Source organism: Nanorana parkeri, unplaced genomic scaffold, assembly GCF_000935625.1.
Source record: "Nanorana parkeri isolate BGI_ZX_2015 unplaced genomic scaffold, ASM93562v1 scaffold705, whole genome shotgun sequence".
NCBI lineage: Eukaryota > Metazoa > Chordata > Amphibia > Anura > Dicroglossidae > Nanorana > Nanorana parkeri.
This window is the reverse complement of record NW_017306973.1, coordinates 671,422-683,748: the sequence shown is the minus strand read 5'-3', so window position 1 is coordinate 683,748 and position 12,327 is coordinate 671,422. Positions and strand designations below refer to the sequence as shown.

Sequence of the window (12,327 nt, the reverse complement as noted above, 5' to 3'; positions counted from 1 at the left end):
TTCTGCGGGCAGCGCAGCGGGCTCAAGGGGCAGATGCTTTGGGCCCCACAACCTTGATTGGGCCCGGGGCAAGTGCCCTCTTTGCCCCACATTAAAGACGACCCTGTTCCTATGATGCTAATGCGAGGGGGGACTAGCTTTTGAGCTTCAAAACACAAAGTTGATGTGGTCTTAGGCCTGGTTCACACTAAAGCGTATTGTTGCAGCTGAATACACGTGACAAAATGCTTCTCAAAACAAAGAAGAAAATCCCATTCATTCTTACGACTCCTGTTGACACCTGAGTGTTTTGTGGCAATAGGCGCCTCTCACTGGAAAAGTGAGCTTCTTTTTGTCATATTACATCTAATTTTGTCCCCATAGAGTCAATAGGAAACGTGCATTGTTATTGGTTTTGCCCACTTACATGAATGTGTCACAATCTGCTCACAAATACACATGACTTACTGCACTGCTTTACGTGTGTATGAAGGCAGAATGTGCAGCAAAAAAATGGCTGTTTCTACGTACGAAAACGATGTGCGAATCAGGCTTTAGGTGAATGAGTACTTCACCTTTCTGTGAGCTGAGAAAGCTTTCCCGGGCAAAGTGCATGCACCTTGTGAACTATACCAGTAGGTGGCAGCAGAGCACAAACAGAAGCCGCATAGTGGCTCCATTACTTTACTGCGGATTGGGAGACTGTTTTCTGTGCTGTGTCTATGTCAATGCAACTGCTGTTACAGCCTACGTACATAATATACTGGGCTACGGCAAAGAAAAAAACAGCACACATCTACCCGGTAATTGTGATGGTCTTTTCTGCTAACGGTGGTGTCTCTCCAAGTCCATGGTGTTGTAGGGTTTGTGTATGTGTGCTTCATATATCATATGCCCTTATTAAATATGGCCACTGCAGGCGCTATCGGTTCCCTCTCACCGCACACCTATTTCAAACAATGGTTCGGAGGACACGCCCCCTCTCAGTGACTGCGCTCACCTCATCCAATGATAGCCAGTTCAAATGTTTACTGACCGAGGCACGAGGTGCTATTGATTCGGGGGCTCGCGGTACAGCTGTTTGTGGATCACGTGGGTGTGAAGAGAAGCGCGGGAAACCGGGGCAGCGTCTCCGTACGTATCACTGTTTATATATAGAGGGGAGCGCTGTGATCGGAGCTGCTCATTGGTGCTGTGTATGTAGTTGCTTCATTGTGCATGGTATTGTCTGCACGCTGCTACTGCCTTTATGAGGAATAATAGATCACATCTACAACATAGGACTTGTTTATTTTATGTTTACGTGACTCAATATGACACAAGAGTGGTCTTCGCATGATATGCTAAACCTCTTCTCTTTCCTTTTTACATATATCCAGCATTAACAATAAACATGTGCAGGGGAAAATAACAAATTACTTGGTATTGGCTTCTCATTTTGTGAATACAATTTATGAATGAAGCAGGGAGCACTGTGTTCTCAGCACTTTCTGCCTCACAGCTGTCAACAGCTGTCAAAACCCTGCTGAAGTGTCTTACACAGGCGATAGAGGCACATGCTTGATTGTCTGTATTGGAGAGCAGAAGAGACATCAAGAGTCTAATAGACCCCTGATCAGGGCCGGTGCTAGGTTTCCTGCCTACACAGGCAAGGTTGATTTTTGCCTTGCGGTAGCGCCGGGCCTGCCCCTGATGTCGTCTCCTCAAAGAAAACCTGTCACCTCCAAATGCTGTCACATAGGTGCTTCTTAGTGCCGTTTGTGCGCTGTGTTGGCGTGTGTGTTGTGATAAAATGAAACTGGCATACATTTAACTGCAACACAACGTACTGCAATGAGTCACAACGCTTTGACATGTGATTGCCACACAGTTAAATTAATGTTTTAAAAAGTAAATAAAAAAAATCAAGCACTGCAATGTGTTCCAACAACGCAGCACATTCGCATGACGTACACCACAATATGGGTGTACATATATATTATATTTATGGGGGGGGGGGGGGCTTGTATTGGGGTTTTATTGCTTTTTTACTTTTAAGGGCTTCAGGGAAATAAATAAACAGGCTTCCTGTTCATTCACAAACTAAGTGGCATAGTACTCTCCCCAGTTATCAATGGATGGGAGGCCTGTGTACTGAGTGCTCCTGATCATTCATAAACTGAGCACATAAGAAGTGATTACTGTGTTCCTAATTCTTGAATGAACAGGAAGTGATGTATAGCACTCCCTGTTTATAACTGGGGACATAGTAATCACCTACTATGTCCTCTGTTATTTACAAACGCTGAGTGATCAGTACTGATCACTCAGTGTTTGTTCTGCACAGAGAAGGATCGGTAAATATTGGACATATTTACCAACCCTCCGCTCTCCATCCTGTCTGCTGTGCCCTCTCCTGCCTGTCACCCGAACTCTCCCTGCACGACCCCGTTCAGCCTCCTGACAGCAGGTCTCTCCTCCTGCTGGGCGCTGGCTTAAACTGTCTGTGTGCTTCAATTCCCGCTGCTTTTGCCGATACAGGCGGGGGAGAGCACCGGGGATTGGAGGGGACACAGACCGCAGTATGCAGGGAGGAGAGAGCTGCAGAGCACCGGGTCTGTGTGTTTTTGAATGAATAGCAGCCATCAGCAGCTTGTTCATTTACGGGGGGGGGACCAGCAAACAATAGCCAGCATTTCGGGGCCATGCAGAGACCTCAGGGCAACAGAATGACTGACTGTCGCAGTGTCGCCTTGAGGAGGGTACCCAAAATGTTGGCTGTTTTGACTTGTGTAACGTTTTGCGATTAACAATATTTTCTTAGCATTTTAGAGTGTTGGTGACCTACCCTCACATCTCTGAGGTTCTGCACGGTGCCATCCATGGCAATCACTGCAAGCACCTATCTTATCAGCACTGGTCACAGCGCTGCATGGTGAACGCTGTATGGTGTGTAGCAGGCACTTTCAATAATTCACATATAAACAGATGTGTACATGAAAACAGTCATTTTGGGGTAACTTATCGAACGTTATTGCCGAATCAGTAGACCCATAGGAGAAATGTAAAAATTGCTCTGCTCAGTGAGGTGGGTTGCGTGCTTCGTCCCTCTCTGTGCTTAGCAGGCCCTTAAGTCACTACAGGTTATAGTAGCGTCATATAGGGCCAATGGATGGGGCCATACACTACAGTTGGAGATGCAGACACTGGATGCTGAAGGTTTTTTGGCAGTATAGCTCAGTCAATGATTAGACATCTTTCCAGGATTCTTTATTTTAAAAAAAAGGAAATTGGGGTAGCAAAAGAGCCCTCTTATAAATATTTGCTCGAAGTTTGAATATGACATCACAGGCTCCATGAAATACACTTCTACTGACCCTGTGAGATGATCTGTAGAAAACGTGCCGTGGTTAATCTCAGCGAACTTCGATTTAGGTAAGTCCAGCCTCCTTTTTGATTTTTAGCACATTTGCACTCGTATATATGATCATATACTGCTCACTGGCTGCTTTTGCTGCCTGGAATGTCTTTGTAATAGCATTATGGCACCCCAATAGCCCTTTTACAGGTACTTTTGGGAACCAAAAAAAGATGCACATTCTCAAAGAAATGACTTGGGGTTAGTACTGGGCAGTTTTACTTTATAGGCTAAAGCCCCTGTGTATCATGCAGTTTATTGGCTTTGTAATAAAATGAAAGTGTATGACTGAATAAGATGTATTACCCATTTAGGAAGCAGCCAGTCTCCAGCTGTCATATTTCTAGTGCTATCTGGAACAGGACTGAATAAGGCCAGGCGGCCAATATGCCTACAAAATTGCAGCTGGTGCCTAACTTTGTAGTCTCTTCCATTGTGTTCAGGGTTCTTAAAATGTAAATGGTAAAATTCCCTCGGGGGGTTACATGCAGTGACGGGCTGTGGTCAAGCTGCAAATAAAAACAAAGCTGTTTCTGCAGAAGTCATTTTCAGCGGCTGCAATTTCTCATAAAGCTTTTGTGATGTCATCTCTTGTGAAATGAGCTGGTATTACAGTTTGATAGTTGTGACACGTTGTGTACTCTATTCTATGTCAGAAAAAAAAGCATGAAGAATATTAGGTAGTATTATGTTATTGTGAGATTGCTGGAATGGTCAGCCGCATGTTAAATATATTCAGTCCTGATAAGCGTCTGAAAGTTTTTTCATGTTTATTTATGAGCATTTACAGGAAATGGGAATGAGGAATGGCGAATGGATGAATGTGCACAAACCTTTATTAGTCATTTGTTTTCTGTGCCAAAATGGAACATAAATTGAAGTGCCTGTTCATGTTGACGATGTAATCCCTGTTCAGAACTCCCCAGCGTCCGTCCCTCGCCCCTTAACCTAATCTAATCCTCAATGCTCACAATGCAGAGCTGCTGTGGGTCATGTAACCTAGTCCCATCAGCCAGAACTGGAGTGCGATGGGATATGCTGGTTGCACTGTTACATTTGTACGTTTCAGGACCACCCCTACCACTATTTTTTTTTTTTTTTAAGTGTACCTAAATATCCTGTCATTCTTAAGCACTCTCCACTACATGACTTACTTTTTTTCTAGCTATTCCTCTGCAGCCTATCTTGTTTCTTCTTTCACAACCTGTTTCCCATTTTTCCCTCTTGGGAATGAATATCTTTCAACTTTTCCTCAGATCCATCTTCAAAATTTCTGTGTTCTCTACAATGCCTTTTTCAAAAATGACGCCTGCACCTGTCCTAAAAATAGAAACAATTATTTGCCCACTTCTAAAGTGATACTATTTTTAGAAATTCCACATATATACATTTTCTGCTTGTGAAAAAATTCATGACTCACACGGCTGCTGTGACTACTGCCTCTTTACAAGCCCATTCCTATTTGTCCCAGCCACACATTTGCTATTTATGGTAATGCCATCATTCTGAATTTCTGTTCAAGGAACAGGCACATGACTGAAAGGGTTGTTTTTTCCGAGCTATATTTCATATGAATTCGACTTTCACTTTGATACTGTGTTAATCAGCCGCTCTCTGGTCACACACAAATGTGTGTTTCCCAGTGTGATCCCTTCTCCAGCACACACACATTGCTCTTTCACGTGTTTCCCTCCTCCGGCACACACACACACACACACACGTTGCTCTTTCCCCTGTTATCCCTCCTCAGGCACACACACATTGCTCTTTCCCCTGCATCCCTCCTCAGGCACACACATTGCTTTTTCCCCTGTATACCTCCCCAGACACACACATTGCTTTTTCCCCTGTATACCACATCAGGCACACACACATGGCTCTTTCCCCTGTATCCCTCCTCTGGCACACATGCATTGCTCTTTCCCCTGTTATCCCTCCTCAGGCACACACACATTGCTCTTTCCCCTGTTATCCCTCCTCGGGCACACACACATTGCTTTTTCCCCCGTATCCCTCCCCAGACACACACATTGCTCTTTCCCCTGTTATCCCTCCTCGGGCACACACACATTGCTTTTTCCCCCGTATCCCTCCCCAGACACACACATTGCTCTTTCCCCTGTTATCCCTCCTCGGGCACACACACATTGCTTTTTCCCCCGTATCCCTCCCCAGACACACACATTGCTCTTTCCCCTGTTATCCCTCCTCGGGCACACACACATTGCTTTTTCCCCCGTATCCCTCCCCAGACACACACATTGCTCTTTCCCCTGTTATCCCTCCTCGGGCACACACACATTGCTTTTTCCCCCGTATCCCTCCCCAGACACACACATTGCTCTTTCCCCTGTTATCCCTCCTCGGGCACACACACATTGCTTTTTCCCCCGTATCCCTCCCCAGACACACACATTGCTCTTTCCCCTGTTATCCCTCCTCGGGCACACACACATTGCTTTTTCCCCCGTATCCCTCCCCAGACACACACATTGCTCTTTCCCCTGTTATCCCTCCTCGGGCACACACACATTGCTTTTTCCCCCGTATCCCTCCCCAGACACACACATTGCTCTTTCCCCTGTTATCCCTCCTCGGGCACACACACATTGCTTTTTCCCCCGTATCCCTCCCCAGACACACACATTGCTCTTTCCCCTGTTATCCCTCCTCGGGCACACACACATTGCTTTTTCCCCCGTATCCCTCCCCAGACACACACATTGCTCTTTCCCCTGTTATCCCTCCTCGGGCACACACACATTGCTTTTTCCCCCGTATCCCTCCCCAGACACACACATTGCTCTTTCCCCTGTTATCCCTCCTCGGGCACACACACATTGCTTTTTCCCCCGTATCCCTCCCCAGACACACACATTGCTCTTTCCCCTGTTATCCCTCCTCGGGCACACACACATTGCTTTTTCCCCCGTATCCCTCCCCAGACACACACATTGCTCTTTCCCCTGTTATCCCTCCTCGGGCACACACACATTGCTTTTTCCCCCGTATCCCTCCCCAGACACACACATTGCTCTTTCCCCTGTTATCCCTCCTCGGGCACACACACATTGCTTTTTCCCCCGTATCCCTCCCCAGACACACACATTGCTCTTTCCCCTGTTATCCCTCCTCGGGCACACACACATTGCTTTTTCCCCCGTATCCCTCCCCAGACACACACATTGCTCTTTCCCCTGTTATCCCTCCTCGGGCACACACACATTGCTTTTTCCCCCGTATCCCTCCCCAGACACACACATTGCTCTTTCCCCTGTTATCCCTCCTCGGGCACACACACATTGCTTTTTCCCCCGTATCCCTCCCCAGACACACACATTGCTCTTTCCCCTGTTATCCCTCCTCGGGCACACACACATTGCTTTTTCCCCCGTATCCCTCCCCAGACACACACATTGCTCTTTCCCCTGTTATCCCTCCTCGGGCACACACACATTGCTTTTTCCCCCGTATCCCTCCCCAGACACACACATTGCTCTTTCCCCTGTTATCCCTCCTCGGGCACACACACATTGCTTTTTCCCCCGTATCCCTCCCCAGACACACACATTGCTCTTTCCCCTGTTATCCCTCCTCGGGCACACACACATTGCTTTTTCCCCCGTATCCCTCCCCAGACACACACATTGCTCTTTCCCCTGTTATCCCTCCTCGGGCACACACACATTGCTTTTTCCCCCGTATCCCTCCCCAGACACACACATTGCTCTTTCCCCTGTTATCCCTCCTCGGGCACACACACATTGCTTTTTCCCCCGTATCCCTCCCCAGACACACACATTGCTCTTTCCCCTGTTATCCCTCCTCAGGCACACACACATTGCTTTTTCCCCCGTATCCCTCCCCAGACACACACATTGCTCTTTCCCCTGTATCCCTCCTCAGGCACACACACATCGCTCTTTCCCCTGTATCCCTCCTCAGGCACACACATTGCTCTTTCCCCTGCATCCCTCCTCAGGCACACACACATCGCTCTTTCCCCTGTATCCCTCCTCACACACACACATTGCTCTTTCCCCTGTATCCCTCCTCAGGCACACACACATTGCTCTTTCCCCTGCATCCCTCCTCAGGCACACACACATTGCTCTTTCCCCTGTTATCCCTCCACAGGCACACACACATTGCTTTTTCCCCTGTATCCCTCCCCAGACACACACATTGCTCTTTCCCCTGTTATCCCTCCTAAGGCACGCGCACATTGCTCTTTCCCCTGTATCCCTCCTCAGGCACGCACACATTTCTCTTTCCCCTGTTATCCCTCCTCCATCACAAAGACATCGCTCTTTCCCCTGTTATCCCTCCTAAGGCACGCGTACATTGCTCTTTCCCCTGTTATCCCTCCTCAGTCACGCACACATTTCTCTTTCCCCTGTTATCCCTCCTCCATCACAAACACAAAAATTTCCCAGCACACTTACCAGCTAGCCTGCAAAAAAAAGCTTACACTGTCTCACAACTTGCGTTAAAAAAAGAGGTTTTATTTACTCAACTTTTGAAAAAGATGTGGAAGCCACACTACCTCCTTTAAGGCTGGGTTCACACCAAGGCGTATCGAATATGCGCGAGTGCCGCGAGTTTTTACCGCGATTCGTGGTAAAAACGCGCAACAAACACGCGTTTCCGAGGGCTACCTGGCTGTATCCCAATGGATACGCGCAGCAAATACGCCCCAAAGAAGCTCCTGTACTTCTTTGGGCATAGGGCGTTTTGTAGCGCGTTCATACGACCTGTAATACGCCCAGGTGGGAACCATGCCCCTAGGAAATAATGGGATTTCGGTGTTTGAACGTTTTGCAGAGCGCAGGAACGCGCTACAAAACGCCCAGGTGTGAACCAGGCCTAAGGACCCTCTCTGTAGGGTGGTCCTAACGCTAATCTATGAGAACCTCCATCTTGGAGCATATATAGCAAAGGTTGATTTGGGTACAGGTTTGCCAGGAGGTAGCCAAAGCCTCCTTAAAGTCACAGGGACAGACCAGAGGTCCAGCACATCACAATGGCAGCTGAAGCCCCCAGTGTCTCCCAACACCAACTCCAACAAGTAAAGCAAATGGCAACTGCACTCATCAATTTTAACTATATTTTAAAGAAAGGTGCACATGGAAGGGCTTTACACAATACCAACACAAACATTTCTTCCTCCAGCACACACATTCTCTAATATCCCATCCAAAGAATCCTCAGTCTGCAGTCACATACTCACTGAAAAATTGCATGTAGAACACTGTTCATGTCCTTTCTATAGACAATGCACCCTGACCTTAGACCCACAGTCTGGAGGTTCAGCACTCAATGCAGCAGAAGCTTCTGCCTCCCTTCCCTCTGCAGGGGAGTGTGTGGTCCAGGATTGTGTGTGTTTTAGGACACATTGGTCTTTCCTTTGTACCCTGCCGCCAGCAGACTCATCACTCTCTAAACGGTCCATTCACTTTGTCAGAAAATGTGAGAAAATTAACTTACTGACACCTCCCCGCTGTAGGAACCTGAACTAAAGCCCATGTGATAATGGTATACAGGGCAAAAAAGCAGATAATGTCCATTAAAGAGACCTGTAATTGTGAAAAAAATGTAATCTATTTTAAAGGGTTGGAAGAGGCTTTAAGGTGCCCATACACCTTACGACCATCGCAAGACTTTTGTCTTGCGATGGTCGTATGCTTCTTGAAAGCCCGTACGATCTGCCCACCTTGGTCGGGCAGATTGTACTTGCGATCATCGAAAGCCCGCCCCGCTGAGGGGCGGGCTTCCGATGACGGCAATGCAGAACGGGCAGTGTGCGCACACCGGCCCGTTCCGCAGCTATCGGGCGAGCAGGCTAGAAACCCGCCGAGAATCGTACGATTCTCGGCGGGTTTTCGAACATGTTGGCTCGACAAAAGACGTGCGACCGTACAGTAGAAACGGTCGCACGTCTTAGTTCACACTGCTCGATTCTCGTACGATCGCGGGATTTCGCCCGATTCTCGTAAGAGAATCGAGCAGTGTATGGGCACCTTTACAAGTTTTGAAGTGCCTGAAGTTCAACTTTAACTACATTGGGTCATTTTAGTATCTTGCTACTGAGAGACTAAAGGTGCCCACACACTGCTCGATTCTCGTACGAAAATCGGGCGAAATCCCGCGATCGTACGAAAATTTGGTGGGCAGATCGTACGGGCTTTCAATAAGCATGCGACCATCGCAAGACAAAAGTCTTGCGATGGTCGTAAGGTGTATGGGCACCTTTAATCAATAGTTGGCAATCACAAAATTTGGGCTGTGGCTACACAGGAGATTTTTTAGCAGCTCAGTCATGCTTCTAACATTGCTAGAGATTGGGCATTAGGAGTAGCAGTTGATCCTGAAACAAATGGCTCCCTGTAGAGCAGTGGTTCTCAACCTGTGTAACCTCGGGACCCACATGTTTCCTTGGTCATTAAGGCGTGACCCAAAAATGATTTCATTTCTGAAACATTTTAATTTATTACACAAAACAACGTGTGCAGTATTCAGCAATATATATTTTGCTGAAAGTAAATGAATTAAAAAAAACTAAAAAGTTTATAAAGAATAAAAATTAAATATTTAAAAAAATTAAAATAAAAACCTGTGGCGGTTGCAGGGTACAGTTCCAATGGATGTTTATATAATGGGGGGTGGGGGGGGAATGTCTGCCCCGGGCGCCCATAACTCTGGTTACGCCACTGATACTGATGGACATTATGTGGGCTTGGAATACATAATGTCCATCAATGTACCCTGTCCTAATGTCCCCTGTCAGTGCAGAACCTGGAGGGGGTGGTGAGGGTGTCTGTATGGGGAAGGGGGGGCATTAGCAGGGGCACCACGGCAGGTTCTCTACTAAGCCCCTGCTAATGCCCCCCGAAGCTTCTGCATTGACAGGAGACATTACGACAGGGGACACTATTGGATATTATGTGGGCTTGGAATACATAATGACCATCGGTGTCCCCTGTCATAAAGTTCCCTGTCAGTGCAGAAGCTGGGGGAGGGGTGCATTAGCATAGGCTCTGCTGCAGGTAAAAAAATTGCAGCGGAGCCCCCTGCTAATGCCCCCCCCCCATACCCTCCCCAGCTTCTGCACTGACAGAGGACAATATGACAGGGGACACTGATGGACATTATGTATTCTGAGCCCAGTCTGTGTAATAACATTAATTGTGTATTTTATTAACATACATTATGACAGGGGACAGTGATGGATATACATGATGGATATTATGTGGGCTTGGAATGCATAATATCCATCAGTGTCCCCTGTCCTGCCACAGTGCACATCTCTCTGTCTGCCTACCTTTCTCTGATTCCAGCCGACTGAACTATCTGGACTGGAGAGTACAGTAGATACAGCGGCGGATTGATATCTGCTGTACTCTCCAGTGCAGACCGGAACTATAACTTAATTGTCGGGCGCCGCGGCCCCTGATATCAATGCGCCGGCCCGAAAGTGAGGAAATAGTCCCCTCTCTCCCCGGGCCATACCACTTTATCGGAGAGCCGGGGGGGAGGCCGGGAGAGAGGGGACAGTTTGACATTATGAGGTTCCACAGGCTGAACCACAAATTCCCCCTCTAGTTCTCTCTAATGCAGATGGGCCGGCCTATGCAGACATGACGCCGCGACCCACTGCAGAGGGTCTCGCGACCCACGAGTTGAGAACCACTGCTGTAGAGTAAGCTACACAAGTAGCATCTTGTAGCGATCAGTTGCACCTGTGTGTGATTATGCCAGATTGATTGCTAATACATGCTACTATTGGGGAACTGAGGTCACATTAGGAAATGTCCTCCTCTGACCCAAAAGCGAACTAACGCCAAAAAAAGGGTTTGGCTTTAGTTCTCTTTTAGGAATGTTATTTCCATTGTTGTGTAGTGTAGCGTGATGTCATACAAAGGAAAAGTCGCACTGATGTGAACAGGGCCTAACCCTGGGTTCACACCTAGGCGTATTGTAAAATGCGCGACCGTCACGCGTTTTTTTTTTACCGCGATCCGTGGTAAAAAAGTTGCGCGACCGTCGCGCGATTCCAAGGCCTACTTGGCTGTATCCCAATGGAAAACGCCCTACAAAACGGCCCAAAGTAGTACATGTACCTTTTCAGGCGTGGGCCGTTTTGTAGCGCGTTCGGGACGGGCGGAAATACGGCAAGGTGGGAACGAGTCCATTGACTCCAATGCAATGTATATTTTTGAGCGTTTTGTAGAGCGTTCTTCGAGCGTAGAATGCGCTACAAAACGTTCAGGTGTGAACGAGGGGTTACTCACACCTTAATTACTCTGAATTTTATTGACATCCTTGAAAAATCTGTTGAAGAGGTCTACGTCTGAGATGGTGATGAGTTTGCACTGCAACCAATCAGCTTCTCTGTCTCATTTTCAAATCTTACCTGAGCAAACTGAAGAGAGATGCTGATTGGTTGCCAAAGGCAACTGCTCCAGATTCTCTCTGCTCCAGTTTTGATAAATTCCCCCCACTGTATATACACACACACACTTCAATGTGTGCTTGTATTGAAAATCATACCTTGCATGCTCGCTTTGTCTTCTGCCCATAGAATGGTGGTTTTAAGTTGTTAGGGCATGCTAACATATTCTTATTCTGCTCAGCAGAGTTTCAGTTTACTGTGGAAACATGACATTTTTAAGCCCTCTGGGTTTTACTTTTAGAAACAGTGTGAAGAAAAAAAGAAAATGTTGCTCAGAGCAACCAAATGCTACCTAGAGGTTTTGGCTAGAATTTTTTTTTTTTTAAAGTTTAGCACTATTACATCTTACCTTTTGGCCAAAATGTAAAGTAGTATTAAATCCTCCAACCTTTTTCTGAATCTAGATCAGGGGTCCTCAAACTTTTTAAACATGGGGCCAGTTCACTGTCCCTCAGACATTGCTGGGGGCCGGATCATAGTTTGAAAAACGGGGGGGGCG

General features: G+C 47.2%; 1 protein-coding gene across 2 annotated transcripts in view; it reads left to right on the top strand.

Moving 5' to 3' along the window:
• The first annotated feature begins 916 nt into the window (after positions 1–916).
• The window catches only part of EPB41 (erythrocyte membrane protein band 4.1), a 120,219-nt gene continuing 108,808 nt past the window's right edge, over positions 917–12,327 (top strand). Inside the window, exon 1 of one of the 2 annotated variants that reach the window (XM_018563848.1) lies at positions 917–1,117. In XM_018563848.1, the coding sequence (XP_018419350.1) occupies positions 939–1,117 (179 nt within the window). In that variant the 5' untranslated portion in view covers positions 917–938. The remainder of the gene's footprint in view (positions 1,118–12,327) is intronic. The other variant, XM_018563851.1, reaches the window with a different exon arrangement.